This window comes from Copadichromis virginalis, linkage group LG1, assembly GCF_057382275.1.
Source record: "Copadichromis virginalis isolate Kocher_CV1m ecotype Utaka linkage group LG1, C_Virginalis_male_GT1.1, whole genome shotgun sequence".
NCBI classification, from domain to species: domain Eukaryota; kingdom Metazoa; phylum Chordata; class Actinopteri; order Cichliformes; family Cichlidae; genus Copadichromis; species Copadichromis virginalis.
Genome location: NC_140618.1, coordinates 4,050,739 through 4,063,841, shown reverse-complemented (window position 1 = coordinate 4,063,841; position 13,103 = coordinate 4,050,739). Strand labels below are relative to the sequence as shown.

At 41.2% G+C, this 13,103-nt stretch overlaps 1 protein-coding gene across 1 annotated transcript; it reads right to left on the bottom strand.

Annotated features, from left to right (window-relative positions):
* Nucleotides 1-285: 285 nt before the first annotated feature.
* On the bottom strand, nt 286-3,103 carry LOC146718166 (chymotrypsin B-like). Its single transcript, XM_085456702.1, is given in 7 exon segments — nt 286-548; nt 676-809; nt 1,050-1,230; nt 1,312-1,393; nt 1,793-1,872; nt 2,576-2,679; nt 2,965-3,103. Coding segments are annotated over 7 exon segments (804 nt in total). The 5' UTR covers nt 3,026-3,103; the 3' UTR covers nt 286-386.
* Nucleotides 3,104-13,103: the final 10,000 nt, after the last annotated feature.

Here is a 13,103-nt window from a genome sequence, read left to right as displayed (position 1 = left end):
AAGAGTGAAACAACTTACAAAGAAGACACACAAACATACGCAAGAAACACACACATGCACAGCCCTAATCTGCTTTTAAGACTGATGTAGCTAATTTTGTGGAAAAGTAATCAAGCTGACATGCTCACATGCTGTATGGTGTGGGCGTCTGAGAGAAGGGCGCCATGCTGTGCTGCCCTTTTAAGAAGTGATGAAATATGCTAAAGCAAACTCAGTAAGCAAAGTAGATTCAGGCTCTGCTGAAAGAAGTCAAAGTCTAACACAGTCTCTGATTTTCAGGTTTTTTATTGTCATCGATGACCTGGGTCCACACTCTGATGTCACACTTCTGGGGTCTTATGGGGTTTGTGGGTGTCCCTGGTGGAGGAGGTTTAGCTGTTTAGCTTTTAGTTGGAAGCCAGGATCTGGTCGACCCACCCACGGAGCTGGGTGACTCGGGCGTAGACAGCAGGAGTGGAGGTGGAGCAGCGGCTGCTTCCCCAAGATACGATACCAACCAGAGTCCACACGTTGTCCTTTTGACAGACCAGAGGTCCGCCAGAGTCACCCTGAGAAAGAGAGTAATGAACAACAAACAAGACCAACAGGTACGTGGAAGCGTCCAACACTAGAACGGGACAAAGCGTGTGTGAAGAAAATCTGGAATGGTTTCCAGGTGGGTGGGCGGGTCCTTACCATGCAGGAAGTGGCACCAGCTCCACCGGCACGGATCATGACGTCAGAGATGTTGCTGCCCCAGTGTTTCTTGCACTCCGCGTTGGACAGCAGAGGCAGGGCGGCCTGCTGTAGGTTATTGGGAGTACTGGGAGCTGTGGGACAGTAACCATGGAACATTTTTGTCATAAATGCCTGTCACACTGATAATACACATAGTTTGTCTGATAATATTTCTGATGGAGAAATACGTGAACCACAACTTTTCCAACTTGACAATTTGAGCAGAATTAACTGTTAGCAGAACGTTTTTGTTGGCTAAAGAAAGAAACTGCAATAAACTGCACTGAGGGTTAAACTCAGACTGCCCTCTCCTCCTGTGCAAGACATCTCACTGTTGTAACGAGTCAGATCCCAGCCGGTAGTGACGCATTTCATGCCAGCAGCGAAGCTGTCGGTAGTGTCGGCAAGGCAGACGGGAGACACGTTGGTGCCCAGGCGAGCAGGGCTGGCCAGCTTGATCAGGGTGATATCATTGTTGATGGTTTGGGGGTTCCAGCTGGGGTGAGTGAAGACCTGTGAGAAGTATGGAGGGAGGGGTTAGATATGGGAAAAGTGCATGCTCTGAAAGCTCGTTGGTTGATGATTGGTTCTCACCTTGGCGGGCTTCAGCACCTGGATGTTTTCAGTGGAGCCATAACCCTTATTGTGCTCTCCAACAATCACATTGTGGTAGGTCCTAGCAGTAGGATAGGAATGCAACTTTTAAATGTCAAAACACACAATGAAAAAGTGTTATTATTCAGTCCACAGACACGCTATCCTCATACCACAAATACCTGTTGAAAGGGAATTTATCCATAGCAGTCCAACACAAAAGCAACGTTGTCTGTCTGTCAGACAAAAAGTCTACAATAATCAGCTGTTTTAGGAATTTAATAAGCCAACTGTAAACCTCGAGCTGTTTTTATGGGTTTGTATGTTTGTGCAGAACTGAGTCACACAAAGGAAGTCGCACTGTCGGTTTGAATAGATGCATGATATTTGTCTGACTCGTTTTTTAAACTTTTGCATCTTAAGCAGCAACCAGCCGCAGACAGATGTGTGAGCTGATGTGCTGAGGTTTTCTCGTGCTGACCTGACGTTACAGTGAGCAGCAGTCACCACCCACTGCTTGCTGATCAGAGATCCTCCACAGAAGTGGAAGCCGTTGGTTTGCTGTGAGGAAAACAAGAGCAAACTGAGATAATTGTCATGGTCCTGGGCCATGTTGGCCCAGTGTTCTTAGTTTCCTTGTATGTTTGTATTTTGTTCCTTGCTTAGGCCATGTTTTCTGAGTTGCCCTGTTGTGTTGTTCCCTAAGTGTTTTCCCTTCATGGCTTTTCCCCCTGTGTGCCCTGTGTATTTATGAGCCCTCGTCTCCCTTTGTGGTTGTTTCATGTTTCCCCAGCCCGTTATGTCTGTGTTTTCCCCGTGCTCTCTCTCCTCCTGTCTGAACCTCTGTGCACTTCCTGTTTACTTTGTGACTCTCACGCCCGTACATGTCATGTTCAGTTCACCCCGCCCTGTCTCGTTATGATTATCAGTGTCACCTGTGTTCCCCGTGTGTTCCCACTTTCCTCGTTAACCCTCTGTGTATTTCTGTCTGCGTCTCCCTCTGTTCAGCGTGACGTCGTCCCTCATGCCGTGTGTGGATCTCCCTGTGTCTCTCTGTGAGTTCTTAGTTTGTGGTTTCCCAGTTTAGTTTAGTTTGTATATTTGTTCTGCCAGCGAATAAAGCTGAGTTTTGAGTTCATTCCCTCGTGCCTGTGAGTCCTGCATTTTGGGTCCTACTCCTGCCTGCCGCACGGCGATTCGTGACAATAATGAAGAAGAAGAAGGAGAAGAAGCTGCTTGCGATTGCTGAGGTCAGCTGACTCACCTGCAGAGACACCTGTCAGGGCCAGGAGTGAGGCACTGCCTCCTCACCGTTGACAATGCGGGCATAGCCAGTGACCCGGGGAGGGATGGCAGGGGTGCCACAGCCTGAGGTTTTGACACAAAGAGAACAAACCAGCAGAGTCACACTGACCGTTTGAAGTACTTCAATATCTAACTGCACAGTAATCTTTGCAACTGAGAGCTGATCATCTCACATGCAGTTACTGTGGCCCGCCTAAACTAATAATCAACTTTTTATTAAAAAAATAAGTTTCACAGATCTTCTAATTCATGCAGCAGTTACACATTTAACTTTTAAAAAGTAATAAAAGTGCAGAAAACTTGAGTCAAACTCAAACTTTGAAAGAAAACTGAACCTGGCACTCTCACCGTAGGCAGCGCTGACAAAGGCGAGGCAGGAGACGATCCAGAGGAAGGCCATGGTGGTCATGGCGATGAAGGGTCAAGCTGCTGTTTTATCCCTGCAGCGTGTTGGACCGTAGCCAATCAGAAGTGTCTTACAGTTTCCTCCTCAAGTTATCAGAGCTCAGGCGATCGTGGGATTCTCACGACCCTGACGAGCAGCTCTGTGATTGGCTGAAAAACGTAAAAAACCAAAATGTTGACGACTGTTTTACTCGGGAACATCTATAGGTGCTCATGTAGTTTTATCAAAACCCAAGTTTGTTAAATTAAGCAGATGGAAAATTCAAGAAAACGATGAGAAACGAGGCTGAAAACAGGTTTAATTTCCTGCTGTTTAAATACAAACAATGTACTGCAATCAAACCAAGTATATGGAGTGTATATATGTTTAATCAAAACCAGATTATATACAGAAACGAGTCATATTCAGCAGTATCTTAACTGCATTTTAACTTGTCTTCATAGTATATAGTTATCTTTATTTGCTTTGCTTTGTGTTTTCCATCATGTTTCTGTATTTATCTCCTGTTTAAAATGCATACGTGCTCGCTCTGCGGTAATCTACCGCTGCTTATAAATGTATTCTCGGAATAAACGCGTCTCGATATGACATATTGTTTTTCTATTAGTGGAGCTTCAGTTTAGAGCTGGAACAACGCAGCTCAGTGTGAATGAATCAGCTTTTGATTTGAGTGTGTCGTGCTTGCTAAATCCACTTGGAGTAACAGATGAAATAAATTGAATTTCTATTGAATAACAGAGCACCAGATATCTGTGGTCTAATAAAACTATTAGGCACCCATCACTTTATTTATTGGGAAACAAAATGATTCATGTTTCTGTGAATCAGATACTACACAACATTTTTTTTTTGTATAAATTAAATGATAAAACCCTTTTTGTACCTTGATTAAGAGTGCAGTATTTATTTATTAGTCTCTTTTCCCCTGTCATGTCTATGTTATTCTACTAACACTGTTAATGCTTTGTTTAACCTTAAGGCTTAACCTTTTAATGGAGAATTGCAGGGATTAAAACATCATTTTTATGATGCTAAACAAGATAAATTCAGTTATTTTAACCTTCAAATCACCACAAGTGGACATTTATGACTCAGCTGTATGTTAAAATGTGCTGTTGTGATCATTTAATGGGAAAATGCTCCCTGTCAGTTTCAGTTTTCACAGGTATTATATTTTATTATATTAGTGTAGCTAAAATTACAGGGAGTATCATAGGGTTTGTTTGTTGATTGATTTGCTTTGAATTTGTTTAACTATTTTAAAATTTGTCATTATTTCCACAGTTATGGTTTAATAAAGTGTGAAGTAACAAACTATGCAGAAAGAGTGGGACTAATTGTTGTTCATCAAACTTTTACCTGGTCACATATTCATATTATAAATACTAGCCAAAGGTAATGAATAATTTACTCAAACTTGCCATAGGTTTTATCATGTTTTCACTAGTGATACATATAATATTTGTTTTGTAAGAAGTAACTGACACAGACTGTTTAAATAAATGTAAATGTGTTTGAACAATTTGGTTTTTACCTCTTTTTTTTGCATAAATAAAATAAACTCCCCTCCTTTAGTTCATTAAAATATCTGGGTTGCTTAATGGTTGAGCAAACAATCTATTTCCACCAGGCTGACGGTGCACGCTGCATATTTAAACAGTACAGTCGGGCAGCTGTGACTCTGACATGTTGCTTTTGTGAGATTATTAATAAGATGTGAACCAAGAAAAGTAACACATTTAAAAATTAGCATTAAAAATATGAACATTTTAACTGCCAAAAGTTTCTGTTGTTTCAAGTTTTTCTAACACAAAAATGTGAATCACTTTCATACAGTATCTCAACTGACTGGCTTTGGTTTAAAATTCACTTGATTCAGTTCTGTTTATCTGGACCACAGTGTTTATTTGGATCTCTTTTTTTAAATTCTGCCTGGGCTATTAAAGTGCTTCACCTCAGAATATCAGGATCCAGATCCAGCCTCTGCTGGTCCTGAAAGTGTTGCTGTGAAACGCTCGATTGTCAGCACCTGAAGATTGGGAAACCTTGTTTCCATGCACCAGGTTAATGATTGGTCAGAGTGAGGCAGGTGGAGGAAGATCACTCATTGGTTCATCTAATCTCAAAGGCTCTATGACAAACATTTTTCTCAGCTTTTTGTACTTTTTGTACTTTTGCCGAGGACTGCTGTATCACTTCTCCTGAAATCCACCACGATAACTGCAGTAAGACTTCTCTGACACCAGGGGGCAACACGGAGTCAACAAAGACTTCAGCCACGTTGGATCCTGCGCGCTGCGTGTGAGTCTTTTAAACTTTCTTAATGAATTTGTAATAAATGATGAACATTAACATTTTTTCCTTTTGTTGTTGCTCCAGAAAAAATGTCACTGCAGTTAAAATCTTTTCTTTTTCAAATAAAACCTGTCCCATAACCAATTATTGTTTTTATAAATGTATAAAAACAATAATTTATAATTTATAATGTATAATTAATTAAAATAATTAATGAAAGCAAAGAAAGAGGCACACACACACACACACACACACACACACACACACACACACACACACACAGAGACATAGAGAGAGACACACACACACACACACACACACACACACACACACACACACACACACACACAGAGAGAGACATAGAGAGAGACACACACACACACACACACACACACAGACACACACACACACACACACACACACACACACACACACACAGACAGAGAGACATAGAGAGAGACACACACACACACACACACACACACACAGAGAGACATAGAGAGACACACACACACACACACACACACACACACACACACACACACACAGAGAGAGAGACACACACACACACACACACACACACACAGAGAGAGAGAGAGAGAGAGAGAGAGAGAGAGTCTGATTAAATCTCCTGAAACGTTTTCTAAGAAGTTCACATGCAGCAAATTCAGGAACTTCAAGATTAATTAAAACTTTAACAAAACAAAGTCAAAAGTTAATGATTAGTCTGGTTGTCCTCTAATTTAAGTCCCATTTATCCTCTTTAAGGCCTTTGAGGTGATTTCATGTCAGTCAGAATAGCGTTTTAAGGGCATTTATGTCCTGATTCCTTTTTTTTTTAGAGCTTATGACTCCTGGGTTCTCAGTTAAGAGTTTTCTTATTGGATAATGTGCTGAGTTTCAGGTAATGTTTATTTTCTATTATTTTTCTGCTTTGGGTCTTTTAGTTTTGTGTCTTGTTATCTTTGTTAGGCTGCGTATCTCATGTTAAATCTCCTTTAGTGTAGGTTTCATGTTTTGCTACTTCAGATCTTATTTTGCCAGTTTCTCATCTTGTGTGCCCTCGGTTCAAACTCAGGGCTTTCTTGACTGAGAAAAACAGAAGCTATAGATTCAGGAAAGCCAGACAAAAAAATCCTTGGGGCTGGTTTATCTAATCTCTGTTTGGAGGATCCCTGCCTTTAAACTCCTGCAGGAAAAACTGAGCAGCAACCTCTGGATCTGAGAAATTAAGCCAAGTCAGAAATGTTAGTAACTGCAGTTCCTCCAGGGCCTACTTGAAGCTGCCTGCCGTCAGTCTCTCATAGATTCACTTGTCTACAGGAGGAATAGAGACTTTTACAGCGTGGTTCAAAACACTAAGTTTTATTGAACTTCTAAAATTGAAATAGGGGTTACATTAAGGTCAATTTAATGGTGACACACCCCCTCTGTGGCACAGCATTTTTGCACCTTGTTCCAAATATTAAGACATTCTATTGTACAAAAGCCAGCACCACTTACAGGGCACTTTCCTAAAGACTGGCTTTTATTCAGTGGCTGCAAAGAAACCAGAGAAGTGACAGCCAACCTTTTGCTGCCAACTCTTTCCCCAAATGGAAGAGAATGAAAAAAAAACCTCTAATAAATAACACATTCTTTAAAAATCTGCATGAGACATGATAATGAGACTCCTACAATGGCTTAAAATTGTTAGAATTGTCAAGTGTGACTCAGAAGAGATGTGCCTCTCTTAGGGTGAACGGGTGAACTGAGCTCAAAAGAAGCAGCGCAAGTAACAGTTAACAGCAGTTTTAAAGGTCAGAAATGGGGGATAAATAAATGTAAGACCATAACCGTAAGCTTTAGCTTTTTTCTGTGCTAAACTAAAACCGTCGTGATACTTCACACTCTGAGTTTGTCAGCAGCTGCTTGTCAACACCCACATTACTCTTTCAGTAATCTCATTTATTCTAGCTAGAATTTCCGTTGTTTCTGGAAATTTGTAGAAATTAATTTGAGAGAAGGCGGCTCAGTGAGCTGAAAAATGACATCGGCAGTTCGTCGGAAGTAAAAGCAAATGAGGAGAGTTCAAAGCACCGACTCAGCACTTTGTCTTGTTCATAGAAAATTGAATTTTGGGCTCACTGGTGATCTGACACGATGACTCTTGTCAGTAAACACAAAGTGGCACCAAACTTTACTGCAGACAGTTAAAAGATTTATTCTGTTCTCTGTTAGAACCAAAGTGAACCACAGGTGTGGGGTTTGAATGTGTTGGAGCATTTCTGGGTAGAGTCGGCACGTTCGCCTTGTGCCTACTTGCATCGTTAGATGAGTTGGTCATTTCAAATTGGCTTTAATATGAATGCAAAACATGAATGTCACTCCCTGTCCAGGGTGTACTCTGATTTTCTTCCTCCAAACCATCTGGGACAGGCTCCAGGCCCTCTGTAACCACCCTGAATTGAATGAGTATAAGAAAAATGGATGGATAGAGCAGTCTAAATGTTTTTCAACTTTGAATAAGGCACTGTATAGTATAATTTGATTCAATTAAACTATATAGATAGCACCAAATCACAGCTACAGTCACCTCAAGGCACTTTATATTTTTTTTAAAATACAGAGAAAAACCCAACAATCAGGTGATACCCTATGAGCAAACACTTGGCGACAGTGGGAAGGAAAAACTCCCTTTTAACAGGAAGAAATCTCCTGCAAAACCAGGCACGGGGAGGGGCGGGGCCATCTGCTGCGACCGGTTGGGTGTGAAAGAAGGGAAACAGGACAAAGACACGCTGTGGAAGAGAGCCAGAGATGAATAATAACTAATTAAATTCAAAGTAGTGAATAAACACATAGTGAGTGAAGAAGAAACATCATGGGAATCCCCCAGTAGCCAAAGCCAATTGCACCATAACTATTCAGGGTCACCTGGTCCAGCCCTAACTATTATCAAAAAGGAAAGTTTGAAGCCTAATCTTAAAAGTAGAGATAGTGTCTGTCTCCTGAATCCAAACTGGAAGCTGGTTCCACAGAAGAGGGGCCTGAAAACTGAAGGCTCTGCCTCCCATTCTACTTTTAAATACTCTAGGAACAACAAGTAGGCCTGCAGAGCGAGAGCGAAGTGCTCTAATAGGGTGATATGGTACTACAAGGTCATTAAGATAAGATGGGGCCTGATTATTTGAGATGTTTTTTTGTTTTTTTTTATGAGAAGGATTTTAAATTTGATTCTGAGAGCCAGTGAAGAGAAACCAGTATGGGTGGAATCTGCTCTCTCTTTCTAGTCCCTGTCAGAACTCTTGCTTAAGTGTTTCAGATTAACTGGAGTCTTTTCAGGGAGTTTTAGGGCTGATGATAATGAACTACAGTAGTCCAGCCTAGAAGTAATAAATGCATGCACTAGTAACTAGTGTCATGGGAGACCACGGCAATACCATCCAGAGTAGGGCTGGGTATCGTCACTGATTTCTAGAATCGATTCGATTCCAATTCACAAGGTCCTGAATCGATTCGATCCACGATTCGATTTAATTCGATTCGATTCAATTGGATTTGAATCTGGGAAATTTTGCCTCAGTCAGAAATATTATAATTCAGATCATTACATTTACATATTTTTGTATCTATAAAAAGGAAGCTGACACTTTCGAGACTTTATCAAAGCTGTGAGCATCACAGCAGAGGCCTTTGTGTCAAAGTAGCTGAAGATAAAACACAGAAAAACATGAAGCTGATTTTCCTGGCCTGGGATTTTATAAAAATATTCCACAGTACATCAAAAACGAAAGAAAACCATTAATCAGCATATGAACATTACCTCGGAAGTTACAACGGTTTTATTAGAGACACGGCATTTTGCATTTTGCATAATTTTAAAAAGTTTAAATTTGTTCAGAAGCCTGTTGAACGGCAGAAATTAGGTTTTCTTTTTGGAAGTAAGTAAAAGGAAAAAAAAGAGAGAGAGAGCTGTGCATGAAGTGTGGTGGAAGCAAAGCAGCAAACGTAAGAGGGAATCCATGACGATGTTTATGTGAAGCGTAGTTTGGATCTTCTTTTGCTGCTGGTTCAGTCAGTATTGTTTGGAGAGAGATAAAACTAAAAACGGCGTGAACACAAAGCGCGGACCCGCCGAAACATCAGAATTGGCGAGCTGTCGGCTTTCAGCCCCGACCGTGTCCGTGCCGTCGGTGAGAAAGGCGACATCTCACTGATTCTGATCGGCGGGTCGGCGCTTTGTGTTTACGTCTTTGTGCAGAATCCGTGTTCCTGCTCTCATTTACTGTTTTAAATGTTTGGTGGTTGTCGAAATTTTGTGACGTTTCACCTGAGATTCTGGAATTTCAGGCAAAATACATTTATATAAAAAAATCGATTCAGGATTTTAATGAATCAATATCATGTTATCCAAGCCCGAATCGATTTTAATCGATGAATCGATTATTAAAACCCACCCCTAATCCAGAGTATCCCAGAAAGTTGATTTTGTTCATTTGGGCCTTGCATTTTCAGTGGTAGTGGCTTTGTCACCCTTCCCAGTGGCTTCTTCAGTCGAGACACAAATGAAGATGAAGATTTAACTTTCTGGGATTTCAGCACGTTTCTATGATTTTTAGAGCCGAGTACAATAACCTCAACAATCAGAGGTCATCCAGGTCTTTAGGTCTTTAAGACATTCCTGCAGTTTAGCTAATTTATGTGTCGAGTCATGGAATAATAAATCTGGGTATCATCTGCATAGCAATGAAAATTAGATTAGATTAGATTAGATTAGATAGAACTTTATTAATCCCTCGGGTGGGTTCCTCTGGGAAATTCGATTTCCAAAAAAGCACAGCACCGACAGAAGTTACAGAGTTACAGAATATTATATATATATATATATATATATATATATATATATATATATATATATATACACACACACACACACACACACATATAAATACAGAGACAAATATAAATAAAATATACGAAGGGGATAAATAGAATAAATAGGAATAAAAAATAAAAATACAAGTGAATTGCACATTTCAAGTATTGAGTCTATTGCACTGTTGACTATTTACAAAAGGTATTGCACAGTGAGGTGAAGAGGCACTACAGCTTAGTTGTTCCCCCCTCCTTTGTCCTCCTGTTTCCCCTCCCTCTCCCCTCCAGAGAGGAGTTAAACAGTTTGATGGCGTGTGGGACAAAGGAGTTTTTAAGTCTGTTAGTTCTTGTCTTTGGGAGAAGCAACCTGTCACTGAACAGACTCTTCTGGTTGTTAATGGCCGTGTGCAGAGGATGTCTGGCATTGTCCATAATGTCCAGCAGTTTCTTTAATGTCCTTTTCTCTGCCACTGTCACCAGAGTGTCCAGCTTCATGCCGACCACAGAGCTAGCCCTCCTGATCAGTTTCTCCAGCCTGGATGAGTCCCTCTTTGCTGTGCTGCTCCCCCAGCACACCACAGCATAGAAAAGTACTCCAGCAACCACTGACTGGTAAAACATCCTCAGGAGCTTCCTGCAGATGTTAAAAGACCTCAGCCTCCTGAGGAAGTACAGTCGGCTTTGGGCTTTTTTATACAGGTGCTCTGTGTTGCATGACCAGTCCAGTTTATTGTCCACCCACAGCCCGAGGTACTTGTACTTGTTGACCACCTCCACCTCCTCCCCCTCTATCTGAACCGGCAGTGGACCTGCTCTAGACCTCCCGAAGTCCACAACCAGTTCCTTAGTCTTTGAGGTGTTGAGTTGCAGGTGGTTTGTGTGACTCCATGCGACAAAGTTCCTCACCAGACTTCTGTACTCCTCTTCCTGATCATCCCAGATACACCCCATGATGGCTGTGTCGTCTGCAAACTTCTGAATGTGGCATAATTCAGAGTTGTAGCAGAAGTCAGAGGTGTACAGGGTGAAGAGAAGAGGGGACAGCACAGTTCCCTGTGGTGCTCCTGTGCTGCTGACCACTGTGTCAGACGTGATCAGCAGCACAGGAGCACCACAGGGAACTGCGCCTTCTAATTATACTGCTGAAGGGAAGCATGGATAATGTAAACAGAATTGCTTATTCGCTGCTGCTTTTAAATTAAAATTGATTAGGTAGTAGAAGAGATTTAAAGAGTGTAGCTGCTTTGTGTATGCCCATCTTCAGTTAAACTGTAGTCACATGCTGACCTCCTGACATATGTGGAGCTCTTAACGATGGAAAAGTCTGTCTTTAAGCCCTAGTCTAGTAGAAATCGCTCATATTCTGAGTCCTCTCTGAAGGGGTGTGAAGCAACAGGGTGTTGGCTTTCGGCTGTCGATGGTCCTGAAAATGAAAGCATCCACTGCCTGTTTTATTAGGAAAGTTATTATTATTTATTGATTTACTCATTCACAGCTGAAAAGGTACTCCAAAGTGAGCAGAGCTTAAAAACCAAAGGTAACATCACGCTCAAATGTTGCACACTATATCTTTATTAAATGTTTCCAGGAAATACACATGGCCGGACTGCTTCTGAGAATCCTGCCTGATCAATAATGATTATATTTGAAGTGGATAACAAATGGTGGCCGGGGGCTGGGGGGGCTTGTTTAAGCTCTTCTTTGTGCAGAGATGAAAATAAAATGTCAGAGTCAATCTGTAGATTTGTTGTTGGCTTGTTTTAACCGGAGTCAAATAAACAGATGATTCAGTTCAGACCGCAGGTCATCAGGGACTCAGCCTCTGTTTCCATGGTAACTGGTCTCCAGCTCTTGATGCTGACTGTAAGCAGGGGCCTACAGCACATTACCTATATGATTCATTTTGATTTCAGCATTATAAGACCTGTGATTTGTGTTTTCCCCAGTTTGCTGCTGCAGGCGTGAAGCTGCTGCGGCTCCTCTGATTGACTTCGTGACGTGAGAACAACATCAGAGTGAAGATAATGAAAGCTGGCAGGGGAAATGGCCCAAATCAGCGGTGTTCCTGCACTCAGAAAAAAAAAAGAATTTCATGTTTTAATTCAGCAATGAAAGCTCTGAAAGTTTTACAGCATCAGAAAAGCAGAGTGTGGTAACAGAACAGCAAAAGAACAAACAAAACAAAAAAAAGATTTCATGTTTTAAACGGTAAAGACTAACAGAAGCGCCGGATTTTACTTTTATGTACCCCTCATTCTAGTAAAAACAGTCAAAGCTTGGACACATTGTGTTTGTTGGAGTCCTGGAACATGCAGCATTCAGAGACTGAACCAGTGCCGAGGCTGGTACTGGTTCCTGCTGCCATTTAAATGCTGTTGCTCTACTTCGCGCTGCCCCTTCAAAGGAGGAGACTGCTGCTGTGTTTTTGTCTCCACTGACGAATGGCGATGCCTGAAAAGACGCCTAATCTGTCAAATTTAATTTGCAAATGCAGCATATTATTAATATTCATCTGATGCTGCAGCCACCAGCATGGCTCTGTTTTATATTTCAGAAAGTCCAATCAACAACAGCTCCTGAACAGTCAGTGGTATCTAAAGAGATTTTAAAATTCTTTCTTCCTGTCTCACAGGCAGCAGGCTCTGCAGGAGCAGCGTCTCTCCAGGCCCCATCATTTGTTCTTTTGAATTAATTAATTCTTAATGCATGCAAAAATTTGGTTAATCACATTATGTTTCTTTTGAAATCCTATCCTTTCAGTTGTTGTACAGCGGCTTGAACAAGAATTTTCCTCCTTCTTGATTTATTAGTGTTTTACATATTTGTCATACTTGCATGCTTCAGATCAAACAAATTCTAACGTTAATCAAAGATAACCTGAGTAAATACAAAATGTAGGTTTGAAGAAATCTATTTCATTTATTAAGGA